Source organism: Chinchilla lanigera, unplaced genomic scaffold (genome assembly GCF_000276665.1).
Source record: "Chinchilla lanigera isolate Chin_1 unplaced genomic scaffold, ChiLan1.0 scaffold00088, whole genome shotgun sequence".
Taxonomy (NCBI): Eukaryota; Metazoa; Chordata; class Mammalia; order Rodentia; family Chinchillidae; genus Chinchilla; species Chinchilla lanigera.
In genome coordinates, this window is record NW_004955489.1 from 1,818,910 (window position 1) to 1,839,476 (window position 20,567).

A 20,567-nucleotide genomic window follows, 5' to 3' on the forward strand; every position below is an offset into this window, starting at 1 on the left:
ATTATAGGTGTGACCACTATACCCAGTTTAATTTTCATCTTTTTTTGAGAATCCATTTACACTGGTTGTGACTACCAAAACATTTTTATTTCTGCTATCTCTATGTCCCAGTTTTGCTGCATTTTTACTATCATGAAATTTCCAATAAATGAAGTTCATCATATTTTATGGGGAAAATATCTTTCATATCAAGCCTCTTTTATGGATGATAAACTAAGAGTCAATGGGAAAAGCTTTCCTAATATTAGAAAGCTAATCAATGACAAAAGCAAGAGCCAAACATGATACTGTGTCTCCAGCACTCTTCCACCACAGAGCTGCTCTTCACCACGGTTATGGTAGCAAGAGTTGACGTCGTAACACAGGACAAAGCATTTCATCTGCCCCTCAAAGAGGTAAGAGGGAGGTGTTAAACTATTTCTTTACATATAGGAAAATTGAGACTTACCTGACATTTACCTGTGAGCAAAGAAGCTTTGTGTTAGAAATAAAAATGTTAAATTAGAAAATTTTAAAATCTTGGAAAAAAACTGAAGAAAACTTTGTAGAAGAAAAGAAAGTGTTCATGAGAGCTGAGGTAGATACACCCATTACCAGCTTAGAAACAAAAATGTATTATTTATTAGGTCTGCTCTGAAAGTTACATGAAATTTTTAAATATATACAGGTTTGACAGCATCAAATATTTTAGTTTTTGCTGTTTCAAAAGATGGAAACAACCACTTGAATACAAACAAGTAATCAATACTATATTTAAAAGCAAGTTAGTATGAAATTCGGACTCACTATCCTCCAGGATGAGAAGTCAGCCCAGAAATTGCCGATTCTGGGGAAAGAGCAAGAAACTGGCCTAAGCTGGGTGCATGCCTCCACCAGGGGCCTCCAGCTCCCCAGTCTCACCTTCTCCCTCCCCACAGGGGCCGCTGCTTCTCCAGTCCTTCAGTTTCACCTGGATGGTCTCAGGGGCTGACTTCCAAGTCAGTTTGGTTGTGTTTTGTTTTTACTCAGTGAATTTCCAAGCACAGACTCTTTCTTCCAGCAAGCATTGCCAGCAGGCAAGATGCATCATTTGGAGGATGCTGGGCAAAAGCCAAGTCCCTAGAGGACAGAGCAATCCCTCCAGTGGCATCTGTGCCCCGCAGTAGCTAACCCTATGAAAAGGGTGGCAATTCTGCCTCTATGAAGTCACTGTTCAAATATTCACTTTGAAGAATTCCTTGCTCTCCATTCCACGCCAAGGCGAGAGCAAAAACCTAACTGAATTCTGGTCTAAAACATCCATAATAGCACACATTACTAGACATTAAAATTTTCCCACATCTTAATGAAATTACTTCCTTCTGAATTTGTAAGGGAAACCACACAGATTCTCCTCAATGGGCAACTGTTTATAGAATCATTTAATCGGGAATGATCTTCGAGATACCATCTGAAGTGAAATTACTCTAAAACCTTCCTATTTAATAGTTTTGCAATAAACTCAGAGGAAGTAAACCCAGGGTGAGAATGTAAGACATTCTTATCTTAAATGTCATATTGATCATCACCAAATTGTGTGGTTCCCAAGGACAGTAACTCATGTCTTCTAATTCCTGCCTCAGGAACACTTTCTTTAGGAAAGGCAAAGGAAAAAAGAGGCTTAGAAGGAAGTAACACACACAGCCATACCTTCCTCACCAGCAGCGCGGCGGCCTGAGACACCGCCACGTGGCCAAGCAGCAGCCACGCCAGCCTCTGCTTTCCCCATTCCATCCAGAAGCTCCACTCGAAGTCTGTTGGGTCCTACACAGGCCAAACGGAAGTCAGTATTATCAGAGGGATCTTACACTTGCCTGAGTCAACACACAAGCTCCAGGGAAAACCACAACCAGCAAGGCCAATGTGAATCCTAATCTTGTCAAACAGCATTTACCCACTTCTAGCCTTTCCACCCCAACATCCCACCCACCCCAAACTCTTCGGCTTGGCTGGCCTCAGCACTTTTCCCTGACTGCATATCATACTTTCTTTATAATTCAGCCTCTTTGCTAAAAGTGATGACCTGGGGTAAAAACTATTATTGGCTCCAGGTGAAACAGAAGCTTAAGGACTCCAATCCATTTACCCAAGGTCACAGAACTAGTACAAGTAATGAACTGAGGCTATCCCAGCTTAGACACCAAAGTGCTTTCCTTAACAAGAGAAATGGAAATCAGACACTAATAAAATTACTTAAAGTCAGTTGTGTTAAATCTTTTCATTGTTGTTGCTTATTGGTTTATTTTATTTATTTATTTATTTTTTTTTTAAGAGAAAGACAGGCTCTCATTATGTAGTTGGCTGGCCTGGAACTCACTATGTAGTCCTGTCTGGCCTCAAACTCATGGCACTCCTCCTGCCTCAGCCTCCTGAGTGCCGGGATCACAGGTATATGCCACCACACCTGATTCAGTCATGTTCAATCTTGCTGTCATTTATAGGTAAGAGAATAACTGGATATGGAAACTAACTAACTTTACACAAAATTGCAATGAAAAAGTAAGTACATTTCCCTTCCCTGGGGAAGCTGTGTGCTCCGTGTCTGCTCTGTACCACAGTTCCTGTCTCTGAGGCACCCTGCAGGGGAAGGTGAAAATTTCAGGCAAGAGTACATGCTAGGGTGCCTGGGGACAAGCACCCAAAGATGGTCCAAGAAGATCACAGCAGCCAAGATGAGCATGAAGAGAATGAGCCACTCACAGCGGGCAATGAAGCCTTGGCCAGCCAGCATCTCGCCACAACCATAACCATGACCGAGGCCCTGACCGAGCTGGAATTTTGAAGCTAAACAGTGTAGATGAGGAAAGAACCCTCCTCCAGTGATAGCTACTGATAGTGACCACTCCTCCAGTCTCCACACAGAAAACTCCGAGACTCACTTCATTGGATCTGTGGGAAATGTGATTTCACATTTTACACCTGAGAATAATACCATTTACACATATAAAACACCTGTTTTATAGAGGAGCTGTAGGAACACACACACACATACACACACACACACACACACACCAGAGGGCTGGGGATTTAGCTCAGCGGCAAAGCGCCTGCCTTGCAAGCACAAGGTCGTGAGTTCAATTCCCGGTACCGGAGAAAAACCAAAAACCAAAAAAAAAGAAAAAAAAAAATTAACACACACACACACCAGATTATGAATGCAGAGGGAGCAAATCCTAGACTTGGCCTGGGTTTGACCCCACATCTACCCACATAGCACCTATGATGACCTTGAGTATCACATATAACCTTTTTGTCCTGTTCATATGACAAGAATACTTATTGGAATTTCTGAACTAAGAAATATATATACCAAAAGTCTAGTCAGTGCCCAGCACATAGCATTCATAAAGAAATGTCACCTGCCACTAAGAGCTAGTCCCATGTGCTCTCCATCCTTTATTAACACCCAGACAAGAATAAAAGTCCTTTTATGTTGGCCACTTGCTTTAAAACATGGGCTGGGATGTGCTCACCGGTAGGAGTCTTACTTTGCATGCAGAAGGCTCTGGGTTCCCCAGAACCACAAAAAATAAAATAAAATAAAAACAAGACTGTTTTTTTCAAATAAAGAAATACAATACCATGCATTCCCAAATAACACAAGCTCCCTATGCCACAAGATCCTGATACACATAAAAATTCCTCATAGAGCCCTTGCCCACTGCTGAAGACCCCAGATCTGGTTAAATTCTTTCCATGTAGAGGTGTGTAGGACATGCCTCCCACACACAGCCAGGTAGCAGCACTGAGAACTTGAATCTTAACCTCACTCTTAGTCCCTGGTCAGAGCTATTTCCGTGCATCTAAATTTCCAAATTAGTGGAGGGTCAATTACTTGGATAAGGTCACGTGAAGGTCATCTGGTGACGCTATGCTAGAAAACATCACTCTTGTGAAAGAAATATAAGCAGAAAGACACTAAAAGCCCAAGTTAAAGTTTTTAACAACTCCTTCCAAAAGACCCCAGTGGGCTTGGAATGTAGCTCAGTGGGCAGCACTTACTACAACAGCACATGCAGGGCTGTCCCAAGCACTGGAAAACATCTAAAAGACCCCAATATTTTATCTTCGTAAATATATTTTTGAACACTAATAAATATGTTTAGAATTCATGATCCTAATCTTATCCTTGTCTCAAAACATTTCCAAGTTTGTTTATAGGCAAAAGTGACACAACACCACTTAAGAACCCAAACTCTTCCTATTCTACTAAAAAGCCCAGGACTACTTAGAATCCAGGGCTGGCACATCCATCAACAACAGTTACACCGTCTTTCACCACTATTTCTTTAAAAGAAGCAAAGATATATACCTCATGTCCACCACCTTCACTGACAATAATTACCTTTAAAAAATGACCAGACAGAAAAGCTGAGGCCAGAACAGAACAAGATGGTCAGTAACCAGCACTTAACAATTTGGGTAACAAATCCAGTCACTGCTTCCATACCCAGAGCTGAATTACACATCTCAAGTCAGAAAAGCCTCAAGAACAACTTTTTCATGCTCCATTCCTTTCCCTATTTCCTTTCTAGACCCACAGTTCTTAGTGAGCGGCCTCTTTCTCAGGGCTGTAAGGGGACAGATGGCCAGACACCAACTGTGGACAAAGCCTTGCCCATCAGAAGCCTCCATGGGAGGAACGGAGGCTGCGCTCCAAAGGAAAGTCACCACACGCAGCCTCCGGTATCAGCACTTCCCTCACTTCCAGATCCACACAGGTCACCTGCCCATCTCATAAAAATGCAGATTCTGATCTCGGGAGCCTGGGTGGAGCCTGGGATTCTGTATTTCTAACACAGGTGATCTGCAGCCGCTGGTCTGGGGATATTTTGTAAAGCAAGGATGGATCACCCTGACCAATTACACCTCCCTACAGCTGACAGCTTATAAACCTAAAAAATTCCTACTCGCTCAGCCCACCCAGACACACCATTCCTGAGTAAGGACGAACCCTCTGAAGCTGATGGATGATCTACGTATATTCTTAGCATTGTCTCTCCCAATCAACAAGCGTATACTAGATGCCCACAAAAGCTTGTGGAAAGGTTGAATGGCTACACAATGGGACAAATCATTTTTAAGAACCCAGTATAAATGCAGTCTTTTGAGAAAGTGGAAGAAGAGATACAAAAGGCAGAGGACCTGGTACCTAACCTTAGATGCCTTTATAAACAGAGAGAACATGAATTCATGGAGCATTTGGTAGATGGTCTGATCCACATATTATCGTCACCAACTCAAGGCCTACTCTCTGATGTATCAATTACTCACTCTAGAGACACTGACAAAATGCAATACTATTAAAATAGAGGAAGTATTTCATGCTATAATTATAGGAATAAATTAGAATGGTGCCTGACATTTATTACATACAATGTACATGTTTGTTAGGTAAATATATAAACAACAAACTCTGCTTTGATCAGAAATACAAAACCAAGCATTTCCAAGCTGTATACCCTGAAACAAATGGATGCACTAATGCATGAAGTACAAGATATTTGAGCTGTTTGGGTTCCCAACTCCAATTAAAAGAAAGGTAAGAAAAAAGTTCTAGAGACTAAACTAAAAAGTGAGTCCATGGTTAACAAAAGGGAGCACCTTCCTTCAGAAAAGCTGCCATCTCTAAAATACTACGGGAAAGCAATCATTTTAACCTTCTCCCCAAAATAAAATATCTGCTCTTTATGGCAGATACGGAGGCGCCCAGTCACGGCTATTCCAGGCCCCCTACTATGACTTTCTACTATACTAGAGGGTAGAAGATTGAAAACTACATGTCCCAGAATTCCTTGCAGCTACCACATCTGCAAATGGACTGACTTCTGATAACAAACACACTGTGACTCTGAATGTGAAAGAACATAATGCACCACCGTGAGCCTATTCTGAAAGAATAGTGACAGAGGTTCTTTGGTTGCTCCACAGCAGCCATGCTGGAGACCCTACAGTCCAAAGGCTCTGGAAACTCACTTTTCGCTGCTCTTGCATACTTTTAGTTAATCTGAAATATCTTTAAATCCCTGCAATAATTTTCTTTCTTTTTAAAATGACTGGAGTGAATTCTTTTGTCTGCAATGAACCACTGATGAACACACTATGGGAAAATGTTTCTTCTCACTGGAATCTAGCCCTAGCTTTATAAAAGAAGCACCGCAAACATAATTCATATTAAAGTACCTTATTCTGAAGTCTATTAAGTGGAGGAAAATGAAATAGAAGAAAACAGCTGCATCATTCCAATGAGCATTCAAAAACTAGATGAAGAAGGCCATATTTACGCAGAACACATTCACAAATGCATTTATGTATTAGAAAATAAGACAGGAAATCACCTGTGTTGCTCACAAGTCTGTATTTTTCATTACAGTATCTTTTTTCCCTCCTACAGAGAAAACTAGCAGAGAGGTGAATACATTTACTGTTTTCTTTATCCTCATAACCAACATGTGGCAAAAACAAAACACAACAGAAACACCAGACATTCTTGTGTATCTAATTCTGAAATGGTATTACTTGCTTATTATTTACTTTGAGACCATATCTAATTCCTAACTGCACTAAGTAGAAGTTTCTCTGTGATCAGAGAAAAGCTTTATAAGTTTCTTGAAGTCATAAGTGTTTCCCTGTATGTTCAAACGCAGCAAACTCACCTTAATGGCCTATAAATCTGCAGACAAGAAACACAAAAAAAGATTAATTTTGTAGAAATTCTACACAGAAGAGGCATTGCTCTCTGGATGAACCCAGGCTAATGATTCATCAAGCAATTATTGGAAGAGTTTTCTTTTTCTTTCAACAGCTGCTCTGCTACTGCTAAAATAATTTGAACTAAGTCATTTTACTGCTCATAATTTCCAGAGACAACACTCTCTCCCAACCAAACTTTCTCAAAGATAAAATGCCCTCACTAATAAAACTTTTTTTTCTATAAGTAGCAAAGTCTCTGGAATAGCATATACTTGGTCTAACATGGAGAGAATGTCTCCCTGCTTTATATCTTCCATATTTTCTTTCTTCCTAGAGTTGGCTAAGAAAAGTCTATACCAGTCCGTTTTCTGTTACTGCAATGAAATACCTAAGATTGGGAGCTTTATAAATAAAAGAAGCTTCTTTGATGACAATTCTGAAGTTTTAAGGTCATGCTGCCAGCCTCTGGTGAGGACCTCTTGGTGGAGAGCATCATGCCAAGATCAAGTAGGGGATCACATGCTGTGGGGATTAACTAAGCTGGAGATTGATCATACGTGTAGGGTGAGAGCAAGGCCAGCCTGAGAACAGGAGGTGCCCAAGGCAAGCCAGGTAAACAAGTTGTTAGGCAAAGGGGTTTCACCTGACATCACCCTGCCCCAATGCAGTTGTTGGGCAGTTCCTTTTCTCCTACCAGGAGAGGGGGCTCCACCTGACCTCAGCTTTCTGTATTCTGACTCTTGTTCTCATTTCTTCATCCTCCACCATCCTCCCACTGCAAATTTCAAGAGCTGCACTGGACAAGGCAACATGGTGAGACATAAAGCCAAAGAGACACTAGGGTCCCAAGACAACTAAGTTAGCCTCTTCTAAGGACATACCTCCAATGACCTATGACCTCCTAGGAGGCTCCCTCTCCTTAAAGGGTCCAGCACCCCTTAATATGGCCACAGGATCAAGTTTCCACACAGGACCCCTTGGGCAGCACATTCAAGCCACATCTAAACCAGAGTAGAATCAAGTTTTTAAAAGAGAAATATTGAATTCCAGTATGAAGTCAAAGGCACAAACACTGTTATTATCCCTACGCTTTTCAAACTGAAAAAAAGTACAAACCAAATTTCCCACAAGATGTATGGAAAACAGCATATAAACAACGAATAAGGATAACGAGTCAGGGATCATGACAGACAATGAAATCCAATGGAATGACTAGACACTCCAGCTACCAGGAGTGCTAGTAAAGCATGTACCCCATTAATGCCACTTCTCCAGGATACCAGAGGTGCAAAGAGTACCAGAATAACAGAAGTCAGTGAAGAGCTGCGATCCTTTGGGGACCACAACCTCAAACATGGTCCTCACTCAGAGAATCTGGTTTCTGCTCAGGAAGTCTTCACATATTCAAGAAAACTCATTTATACACAACATCTCTGCAACAGGCACACAATAACAAAGTGGAACTCCAGATGAAGTCCCAAAATGTCAGTGGCCTACAGGGAAGAGACCAGTTAAGAAAGAAAGCACGGTAAAAGAGAGAAAGAGGAGAAAATAGCATCTTTAACACCCACCTAGGGTAGCAGAGAACTCTTCATAACCTGACCTTTCTCCTTGGACTTTACACATGGAGAGAAAACCAGGAAAGTAGATGACCAGAGTTAGGTACAAGGATTCTCCCACACATCTTTTCATCTTCCCCCTCTGCCTACCAGCTGCCCCTGCTATCTACAGGACACTTCCCTCCCACAGCATCAGCTGCTCAGCTTCTCTGAGCATGGTCAATGCCGCAGCTTGGAGGTGTCTGAGTGTGTCTCATAGGGCTCATATGCTGCAAGCCTGGTCCTCAGTCTGACTATGTTGAGAGGTGCTGGTACCCTCAAGATGTGAACCTAGTGGGAAGTAATTATGCCATGAGGGCCTCACTCTCTGATGAGACTCACACAGTTCTCACAGGACCCTGCTGAATACCCTGCAGAGCTGACTGCTATAAACCCTGCAACTTGGCCTTTTCCACACACAGCCAGTTTCCTTTCCATTTCTCATTGTGCTGTGACGCAGCCAAGGGGCCCTCAGAGGCCATGGAGATGGAGCTGCTTGGTTTTGGACTTTCAGCCTCTACAACTGTGTGTTAAAAAAACTCTCAGTGTCTAGTTTCACGTATTTTGTTATAGCAACAGAAACAGACGAGCACAGTCAGCCACCACAGACAGGCGAAATGCCTGAAAGCTGGGAAAAGGAAACAAAGGTGTAAGAATTAGGGCACATCCCATCTTCAGCGCTCACTGGCCCTCGTCTCCCCATTGTCCACAACTTGAACCATTTCTCTTCAGAAACTCACTGTGTTAACAAAATGGTTTATCTTTGTTATCACGCCTAAAACTTACTTTAAAATACTTCCACATGTAAATTTTGGGTTTCAGGCACGATACAGCGGCTACTTTTCTCCCTGTCGCTCCCACTAAAACCATGAGTGTTATACATATGTGACAGTCACAAGAAGGGTCTTAAAGGTGGGAAGAAGAGGACAAACTGGCTAGTGACCTCAGGGCCTGGAAAATGACAACAAACACAATGAAATTAATTAAATGACTCATTGGATTGGCTTAATAGCACAAGTACATGACAAAGAATTATTGAACCTAAAGAGTTCATAGAAACTACACAACCAGGACAAACAGAGAAAACAGACAAAAGATAAAAAGTCCTTGCAAACCATGGTACAACAGCAAAAGATCTAACATTCATCTCTTAAATTTTTCAGAGGTAAAAGAGAAAATATGTGGTGCTGAAAATTTATTCAAAGAAATAATGGCAAAAATTTTTCCAATTTTGGCAAAAAGCTTAAACCTACAGATTTCAGAAGCCAAATAAAGCCCAACCCAATTAAATACACCAATTAAAAAAAACAGACTGGCAGAGTAGACAGTTAAGACATGACCCCACTCTACAAAAACTTCACTTCCAGGCTTGAAGGTGCAACTCAGTGATAGACCAAGTGCATGCACAAGGCCCTGTGTTCAATCCCCAACACACAAACACACACACACACACACACACACACACACACACACACACACACACGGGGAGGGGTGGGGAAAGGAGGAAGAAAAAAATCCACTTTAATAAGAAGAAAAAAGAATGGCTGTACTACTATCAGATAAAGAGGACTTCAGAAAAAAAACCTCTAGGGTCAAACATGGTCATTACCATAAGATGAAAGAGCCACTCTTCTCAATAAAAGCTCTAGCCATTCTGAATGTGTTCTCTGTATTATAACATAGCACCTCAGGGGTAGCGGGGGAGGGGAGTGGGAGTGTGAAGGTTTAGAGTTAGAGCAAGCTAATTCTTTTTTTTTTTTTTTTTTTTTTGTCTTTTTGAGACAGGGTCTTGCTGCGCAGTTCAGGCCAGTGGTGAGCTCACTTTGTAGCCCAGGCTGGTCTTGAACTCGCAACGATCCTCCTGCCTCGAGTGCTGGGATTACAGGCGTGTGCCACCATGCTCGGCCTGAGCAAGCTAATTCTTTAAGGCTCTGTTTCTCTGTTGTGTTGGTGGTTACACGAATCTGCACACGAGATAAAATTGCACGCAACTCTATGCACATTTACAAGGAGTGCCTTGCAAAGCTGGTGAAATCTGAGTAAAGTCCGGGTGGTACCAATGTCATAGAGTTCCTGAGTTTCAGAGTCTACGTTGGCTGTGTAAAATTCCCCATTGAGGAAGGCAGGAGGGAATTATCTGTACCATTATTGCAATTTCCTGTGTATTCCAAAATGAAAGCCCTTAAAAATACAATAAAACTTAAACTGTATTCAAAATCCTGATATACAAAAGTGACAAAAGCAGTTTCTGTTGTTGACCCGGGATAAGGCTGTAGAACTCAGCCACCTGGACATCTGCTTCACCATCTAACGGTGGCCCAGGACCCTGGCTGTAAACACTAAAATGTTGGTAGAACTGAAAGTTGATGATTCAGAGCTTTCATTTGCATGCCCATAGTACCTTGCTCATAGTCCAATCCTTTCAAGTTAAAAATTGTGTGTGTTTCAATGCAATATTTCTAATGTGAAATATTTATCTGCAGAATGTCTTATATAAATAACTTTATACTGCAACCAGCTCTTGGGGTTAAAAAGTCACCATCAGTGAACTAGGAGTTGCATTTATTGGCATAATGAGTTCGGTTAGCTCACTAGACACTTTGGTTTCTCTTTAGATTGAATAAATCTTTTGCCTTTTACTAAATATTTCCATGGAGAGAAACACGTCTGAATTCAAGTGTAATTTTTTGAGGCCTCACCTTGGCTGGACTATTTGTACTAGTAAAAAAAAAAGGAACCACCTTTTGAAGGTAGCTTAGTAAGTAGGTTCTGGGGATTAGTAGGTAAGGGTTTTGTTTCCTACATGTAAACTTTTTAGAAATGTGACTTCTTAGCACTATTAATACTGGAAGCAGGACTAGACAAGGTCTTTTAAAGATACTCCTATTATCTTCATATTGGTTCGAGGTTTAGGTATCCAGGTTTTTGTTTTCCACTTATGAAAGATTAAACTGCATCCTTAGTTCTTTTCCAATTTTTGACAAAGTCTTGCTAAATTTCCCCAGGCTGAGCTGAAATTTAAAGTCCTCCTCTCCTGCCTTAGCCTCTTACAGTGCTGGGATGACCGGTATATGCTACCATAAGCAACTACAACCCAGAAATTATAAAAACCCACAGAACTGGAGAACTTCTGATTGTCTGATGCTGAGTAGAGAATTTACAATCCCCCTCTGGACATTATCACATCTACCTGGAAGGGACTTCCCTTGAGAATGTAACACTAGTTTCTTTTTTTTCTCTCTCTCTCTTTTTTTTTTTTGAGACAGGCTGACCTCGAACTCACACTGATCCTCCTACCTCAGCCTTCCAAGTGCTGGGATTACAGTTGTGTGCCACCATGCCCAGCTCTACAATACTGGTTTCTAATAGGCATCTTTATATGATAAAAAAGGATGTCTCTAAAGTGCCTTTACTGGTCCTGTTTCTTAATGATGCTAATAAGGCAGAGTTTGGGAAAAATTTACATATGAAAAACCACAATTTTATCTGAGATTTGCTTTCACAAAGCCTAGGAGTGAAGAAGGAATAACCTTCATCCACCTCAAACTTTTCGGCAGCGACTGACACCACAAAAGTGGCTTCAGTCAGCTCCCCACTCAGGCGCCAGCCTTCACATCTTCTCCCACATGTCTCACGATCTCACGCTTACCTGGCTGCTGCTCCTAATTTCTTCCTCACAGAGACTTATCATCTGTCATGTCATGCTTTTAAGAGGTAATAACCTTTTCAGAACGCTGACAGGCACCGCTTTTAGGGACGGTGCTGAGAAATAGCGATGTCCCTCCTCCCCTGCTCCTGCTCCTGCTCCTGCTCCCCAACATTTCAGCTCCCAGGCACCACCAACCATCCCTGCTGGAATAATTCCTGCCTGGGTAGGCATTAGTACAGGATGAGTGTTAATTAACTTCAATCTTTATACTCCCAAGGACAGCTGTTAGCACTGACAGTGCCCAAATAAGGAACCCACACTCAAGAAGGAAGGAGTTAGCATCTGACGGTTCCCAACCAGAAATCCACATCACACACATGGCTACAATTCCTATCATTCCCAAGTTAGAAATAAATATTTTATTAATGAAAAGAGTGGTGTCCGACATGTGGTGGGTTACAATTGTTCTCAGGCTGCCCGTCATGGGAATGAAGCCTACAAGTCTCTCGAGACAGCAGCTGAGCTCTCAGGGTAAAGCCTTGGCATGCCGCTTCCTGGTCTGAGAGCATCCTGTGTCCTGTGACACCTGCTGGATGCCTAAAGACAGACAAGCAAGCTCAGAGCTTCTGGGACAGGTTCAGGGACTGGTTTACACCGGCCTACGCATAAATGTCAGTGCATGTGGCAGAACCTACACCCAGACTCTTTCACTTTAAAACATCCTGGGCAGAGATGAGACTTTTAACTCCTACTCACCTCCAACTGCCAGAAATTGCCAACAGTAAAACCAAAGAATTTCGTGCTTATTAAACAATCTAATAAACTTCGATCAATAACACCTCTGCTCAAACATAACAGCTCTGCCCAAAGCTCAATTCAAAGCTACCTCTTCCAGGGAAACATGCCTGGTCATTCCAGGGCAAGAGCCTCTCCTAGCACTTTTTAGCTACCCTACCCAGGAACAATCATGCACACAGAATCACTCTGCTAAATGTCATGCCAGGGCCAGTTTCTAGGCAAGAGACAGAGAAAGGGCCAAGGGTCCGTGCTGTACACAGCCTGTATCTGCTCAAACTGCCCCTTGGTACACAGTGTGAGCATCACCCCAAGATAGCTACATGTTACCCCGCTTTCTCGGATGGAGTGCAAACTTGGAGAGACCACACCTCTGGCTTCCCTTAACCCACAGCATTCATTACAGTCTGGGCCACTGAGCCAGGATGACCACTGATTTATTGGGGAGCTGCCTGGGTTGTGAACCAGCTGACTGGCTGAGAGCATCTTGCTGTTCCTGGGGACATCACCTCTCCTTGACACACCCAGCTTCCCCACACACAGTAGGCCCGGGCAGTGCCCGCTGGGCAGAGTCAAACATGCCCATGTGGCTGGGGACTCTAAAGGATCATGGGGCTCTGCAGTGTTTGCTTTGTTTGCCTAAACTTGTGCACTTACAGAGATCAGGCTTCCCTCACGCTCCCCAAACAGCATCCCCTCAAAGCTTAGTCCAGGGTTTCTGCCCTCCCTCTTCTGCCTCCACCCGATGGGACCAGACTGATGTGTGGCTGAGCCATATATGTGAGTTCACAGCCTGTCCTTCTTAGCAGAAAACTGGGTTTCATTCAGCTTTGCCCCTTCACAGAGGGGCTGTGCAGCAGGGGCAGACTGCCGTGTCCTGTGAGAGGCCCTCTGGGCACAGAGACGGGGCCAGATGCGCACAGGTCAGTGATGTGAGGAGAGCTCCAAGCACGCCTGACTGCTTCCTCTTCTTAACACAGACCACGCTGCTGCTCTCCATCACCAGTAGCTGGCCTCTTGTCTGCTCTCATCTCTGTCAGGTTTCCTTCAAGACACATGGGAAGTATGCGGGCAGGTAAGGACAAAGGGAAATGGGAGTGATTATTTGGTGAAGACAGGAATAGGAACTGTAGCTTTCCACCTTATGTAAATACAGGATCTGCAAAGCAGATACATAAACATCAATTTTGCTTATTAATTCTTAGCTAACAAGCACTCTGCTGTCCTCTCTCTTCTATTTATCACTTCACAGAAAATAGTGTTTGCTTCAGGGAAAAGCTCCAAGAGGCCAGGCGAAAATATGGTGAAGTTAGTAACAAGGCTTAGCTCTGCAAAACCAAGATCAAATCGGAGGGACAGAGACAGTGAGCTCCTGAAAGAGCCCATAGAAAAGTGACACCAGAAACCCTTCGATGAGTGTCCACTGCCTTCTGGGTGTGTCCAGATTCCACACGTGGCTGCCCAGGGCTTCTGTCTTTTCCGGTCATGCCTCCTCCTCCCACTCAACTGTCTAGCCCACCTCAGTCACTGGCTGTCAACTCTAGGGGTGCAGGCTTGCTATCCCTTTCACCTGCCTGACCCTGTGTCTCAGTCCACACCGCAATGACAGTCCTCTGAGTCAGGGTCTTGTCATCCTGTCCCTCTCTGCCCCAGAGGCTGGTGGCATCTCTCACCTCACCAGTTCATCATATTCAGAGCTCAGAGAAGACAGACACAGAGCCTGGAGCATCTCAGTAGCCTCAGCACATGGGCATAGCTCAGTGGCCTCTTGCCCCGCAGGCACTTCATATTTGTTAAACGAACCAAGACAAAGCAATGCTACTTTTTCAAAGTACTGAAATAAGGAAGCATTTATAGATAAGCTAAATCTTAAAATCTTTATGGTAGGCAAAGCTTGAATAGCTACAACCACGTCTTTGGTACTGGGAATCAAACTCAGGACCTCGCGCTTGCCAGGCAGGCTCTGTACCACTGAGCTATACCCCTGGCCTTTTAAAAACCATGTCTTTACTTAGAAAAGTACCACTTTTCTCTATATATTTAAAGACATCAACTATCAAGTTTCCTCTTCTGTCCTTGTCATTCCTTCCTTAGCTTTCTCACAGACACTGTGAAGTCTTCTCCGATTTTACTTCTGAAAGAACAGCTTACACACAGGTGTGCCCCAGTTTCAGAAGCCTGCCTTAGGAAAACATGCTCTTGTGAGAGAAGGGAGAAGTGCTTGCCTGCAGCACTCATAAGATATCGGGATATGGAGCACAATGCCCCTTTCAGCAGCAATTCCCATTATTTCTCTGTAGAACATTACCTCCCAACAACTCTTATTGCAATATAAGAAAATAATCATCCATTGAAAAAGAAAAGAAAGAAAAAGAGAGGAAGGATGGAAGGAAGGAAGGACGGACGGACAGTAGCCACATCATGTTGTAGGCATCCATTCTGCACCAAGCATATAGATGCTCGGTGTTTTACAGCCATCACCTACCAGTCCCATATTCCAGATAATAAAACTGAGACTCAGAGAAGGTGAATGGTTTTCCATGATGTAGTAAAGCCATGTTTGAACTCAGGTCCACACAACTCCAAACCTGAGCTCTTTCCATTATGCCAAGTACCCTGAATCAGAAATAAAAATGGAAAGAAAACCTTAACGCAATGCAAACCAGAGCGTGTGAGTTTCGGTTCAGCCCAGCCCATGTTGTCTAAAACCTTTCACTTCATTGAGCAAGAACAAGCACTGAGAGGTTTCCTTTATCTCCTCAGCACCACTACAGAGAAGACCAGCAAGAAAAAAGAGAAAGAAGACTGCGAGAGCAGTGACAGACAACACCAAGGAGGTGAGGCCCTGGCCACACAGACCCCCAGGAACAATGGCCACCTGTGGGGCAGGTGGTCCTCAGCCCCAGGCCTGGAGGAGCAGATGGGACAAAACAGCAAGCTCTGTGGCAAATGGAGTCACAACAGATGCACATGCACTTGCTTCCCCATGACAGCTGACATTACAACAAGGAAACAAAACGGGCGCAAAGGTCCTCCTGGCTGTGACCCTCTGAACCTGAACCTCATTAAAACCCAACTCTCTTTCCCTATCCTACAGGAAGCTTGCCCACCCATCCAGCATGCGCCTAGGGCTGCTGTATTTAACTTTAATGTCTTTACTCTTTCCTGCAGTGGAAAGCAATACAGTACCTGTCTTCACTGTTCCAGGCACAGAGGAGACAGAAATAATTCAATCTCAGCCCTGGTTATGAGACACACCATCAACTTGGGATGGATAATACAGCATAAAACTGTGCAAATAACTGTGTCATAATGGGGTATGTGATACAGCCCAAAGCATTACTTCAGTATCACTGATCAGTTTATTTCCTTCTGCCATGATTTAGATATGATTTGGATGTCCCCTTCATGACACTAAAATTTAGTGCCCACTGTAAGGGGATGAAAACTTAATCCAACTACAGTGTTTAGAAGTGGGGTCTTGGGATTAGGAAGAGGAGAGGTCATTAGGTTGGAGCCCCTTGATTGAAACTTGGTGGCTTTATAACAGGGAGAGACCAGAAAGAGGCACACTAACACACATGAGCTCACTGTCCCTCACCAAGTGATGTCCTGTGGACTTAGACTCAGACAACAAGGCCAGCAGCAGTCAAGTTCCCTCCACTTTGGACTTGGTTCATGAACGCCTCTTTTCGTGAATAACTCGCTTTGCAAACAGAAGCAGTCAGCAAAATTTTGCTTCTGTCTGTGAACTCCATATCAAGTAACTAAGACAATCACAGTCATCTTCCCCAGAATTGTGGAATGAATTAAGTTTATGAACCCAGGTACCACTGTACCTCCACAACCGTGAGCCAAAGTAAACCCCTTTCCTTCATAAAGTGGCTGCCTCCTCCGTTATTTTTTATGGTAATGAAAAATGAATGAATGAATGCACCTTCACATAATTTAGCTCAATCTGTAGCTGCTACATTTGTTCATTTATTGTTGGTCTTTCCCCATGAGGAAGCTCCAGCATGGAACCTTGTCTGCCTGGCTCATCACTGTTGCCAGCAGGCAGCATATACTGAGCATAGAGACAACAGCAATCAATGTACAGGTGCGGAAGGAAGGAGGGAGGGAGAGAAGTATTAGGAATTATGAACACTAAGCCCAATTTCGAAGTTTAGGCAGTGCTTCTGAGAAAGAGGCCACACTGAGATCTGAGGTGTAACTCCTGAGACGGAAGCAGGGAGGAACCATCCAGATGGAGAACAAGGAGGGGCAAAGGGAAGCATGACAAATCTGCACAACCAAGGCAGCGAGGGGGATAGAGCCTTTCACTGAGCCATCTGTTGTCAAAAGTGGGTGAATTTATCCCTGGGAGGCATCTGGCAATGCCTGGAGACATGTTTATCATCAAGACCTTGGGCAAAGGATGAGCCCGGGCTGCTCTGCATCCTGTAGTGTGTACAACTGCTCCCTCACAACAAATGCTCATGGGTTCCACATGTCAGCAGTGCCAAGGTTTAGCACTATTCAAGAGTGGGCTAGTCAGATAACCCAAGCTTTCCCCCACGTCATGATTTCTGTTCCATTCACAGCCAGAATCTTCCTTTGATTAGAATGTGGACCAGAGTGGCATTTGCTTGCCCTCTGTTACAGCCTCCATGAAGGGACCCATTCAGCAAAGCGTGTCCAGAACCTAAGATCACTGTGTCAATTCCCTCCTCTACTGCCTATCCTTGAGGATGCAGCATTTTTTCTCTAAATCCCAGGACTCTGAATCACCCAGCCCACATGCCAGGTACTGAGCACCGAGTAGATGGCTGAATGGTCAGATGGACAGAAGGACAGACAGACCAAGATTTGTCAGCATAACAAATGGTGCAGTTCTTGGGCATCTCTGTGCTTTGTGCACTTTTCTGCAAAGGCAGGGTTGGCCTGAACGTCAGCTCCCTCCCCCCAGAGAGCCCTGTGACAGAACTGTCATGGAGAATACATAGAAGAAGTCACGCCCCCAGGCGCGGCAGCCTTAGCAGGGTGTCCAGCAGCTAGACTGATGGAGGGGTGGGATTAGAGGTTTGTAAAGACAAAGCCCCATGCTCTAGAAGAAACAACATACCAGTGGGCTGAGCCTGCTCCTGACAATGAGACCCGTAGTGGCTCTAAAACATCTCAGGGCCTAGTCCATTTTTCATGCTGCCTCACAATAGTGTCTCTTCAGTTAAAGGTCTCTTGCTGTAAAATAGATAAGCTTATGTTTGCCCCAGCAAACAATTCAGTACCTGAAATGTCCAGATTATATGACTCTGAATTGGAAAATTGGTCTTTTTTGGTTGTTATGGGAGATCCAATAGTGTTATGCTTCTAAAGAATAAATCAAAAACACTCACAAAGCCATCTGTCACATCTCCAATTTCCATGTTTCCTCATCTTTGAAGTGGGCACAGGTCTACTCAACTTACATTGCTACTAATGATCCTAAAAAGGGCTTTTGGAACTAAGAGACATCTAGAAATGGATCCTGTGAATGCAAATTCAGTTCATGTCTAACTTTTCATAGAAATATCCAGTAGGTAGAGCAATAACAAAAACAAAAAGGCACCCACACAAGGCAGGACAATCCTCCTAGTCTCACGCATGGGCCCTCCAGCTAATACAGCCCTTCTGTACAGAGCCAGAGCTGCAGAAGCAGACAGGGTAACTGAAGTACATTTGTTACAATTCTAAACAAAATCTCCAACTTGCAAGGTTGAAAAGTACCAGTACATGCAGTGCCCAATTTGGAAATTAATTCTCTTCCAAATTTCACTGGAAAGATAGGATGTTCGGACCTTTAAGCACTATTTTATGTCCCAGGCCAGCCCACAAAAGCTGAATGAATTTGTAATATACCTGATACAGTACCTACTTATAGTAAAAGTAGTAAAAATCAACGCTTTGACATTGTTTTAAAAACATACTGAAAGAACTTCATAACTAGCTTCGACCTGAACCCTGGACCATGAGCTGGACCCTACACCTTCCATTATCCAAGAAATGACTGCAATGAGGTCCCAGAGAACAGACAGAAAAAGACTGGAAAGAATCCCAGGAAAAGGGTTTCCAGTGGGAGAGAAAGTGGTCTAGCCTCTCTCTACTGGAAGAGGAGAGTCTGGAACCTACCTACAACATCCTCTGACACAGAAGCATGACCTACTACATCAGAAGGGCACAAGGCCTACACTGAACAACAGCCACCCTGCCTCCTACTGAGGCAGCAAAATGAGCTGTATTAGCAGACAGATGTGCCAACTACTGCTACAGCAGGGCCAGGAGTTCTCAGCATGCACTACAGCAGCGTGGACAGCAGGCACAGAGCAGGCATTCCTACCATAGCCAAGAGCTGGTGAAGAGGTCATGCTACAGCTCGCTTGATCTTAACAGATATGGCTAGGTCCACAAAGGACTTCCTGAAATCGATCAAAATGAAAATTGTGCTAACAATAAGGTAACATAATCTAATTTTTGGTGCCTTAAAAACAGACAGGGGACAAGGAAACAAAGCCTGTGGGGAATGCTTTATCCTATATAGCACACCCACACCTTTGCAACAGAAAATATGCTTACTTTCTGAACAATGCACTCTCTGGGTCAAACCCAAACACAACAAAGATATAAACTATTGGAATCAGTTGTTTTTTTGTTTCTGCTGCTGGCAGTGCTGGCGATCAAACCCAAGGCTTTGCACAGACAGGCTAGGCCAGTGGTTTACCACTAAGCTACACCCCCAGACTTGGTGTCAGTTTGGGAACTGAGAAGGTTTATTGTTTATCCACCTTGTACCTTCTTTAATCCTCCAAATAAAGTGTCCGTCTCCAGCTCAAATTCTTGGTCCAGCTCCTCTTCATGTTCTAACAAGAAAAACAGTCTCATTAGTCACAAATCTAAATCAGATCAGGTTGGTTATACAGCAGAAACACTAAAAGAAATCCAAATACACCCTGGAAAAGCAGCCAGTGAACTAAGTACAGGCAGGAAACTTGTCAGGCTCTTCAACCTCTTCCAAGCTTTCTATGACCTGAGTACACAATGGGGCTGAGAAAAATGACCTTTTTGACATGTAATAAGGGCCACAAAAAGAAAGGGTCAAGGTATGAAAGCACCCAACACAGGGAACCACTGAGAGGGACAAGTGAACAAATGAAAGATTTTTACACAGACCATGCTACAGAATATCGAAACTGTGACTGCATTATACAATAGAATGCAGAATAATAAAATAGAATCATTAGGGTAATATGAACATTTATAAGTAAACAACAGAACTGGTTCAAAACAAAAAATACCACAAAACCTTCAACTATTTCTTGAGGGTGTACGGAACCAGGTCCACTATGAGCCACTAGAAACAAAACAGAACAAGGCTGGCATGGCTTTTACTGGACATGGGGGAAGAGATGCAAATAACAAGAAACTACAACTGTGCTGCGGCGTCCCTTGTTATGGGAAGGAAAGCATGTAGACAGGCTAATGTTTAGGTCTGTGATGTCCGGTAGTTAAGTAGTGTGGATGGAGGTCAAAAAATATCTTAAACTGGAGATAAAGACACCGTACCAGGGTAGTGACAAAGCCACCAGGATGGCCAAGATCCCTTCAAAAGGGACAAAGTACATAGATTAGCAAAAGGAAAGGCTAACAAAGGACGTTCAAAAGAGTACATTCATAATGGGAGGGTGAAAACTGCCCAGAAAGCAAGCAGGAACAAGTGTTTCACTAAAACATGAGCATGAAACAATGCTAGTTTCAGAGGAGGCTCAACAGGGAAACTGATGCATACTAGATGGGAACGC

At 43.4% G+C, this 20,567-nt stretch overlaps 1 protein-coding gene across 1 annotated transcript in view; it reads right to left on the reverse strand.

Annotated features, from left to right (window-relative positions):
* The window catches only part of Hhat (hedgehog acyltransferase), a gene marked incomplete in the record, with an annotated part of 314,509 nt that overhangs the window by 265,330 nt on the left and 28,612 nt on the right, over positions 1-20,567 (reverse strand). The window contains 2 exon segments of the mRNA XM_013504483.1: positions 1,669-1,782; positions 19,561-19,628. Of these exon segments, the coding sequence (XP_013359937.1) occupies positions 1,669-1,782; positions 19,561-19,628 (182 nt within the window).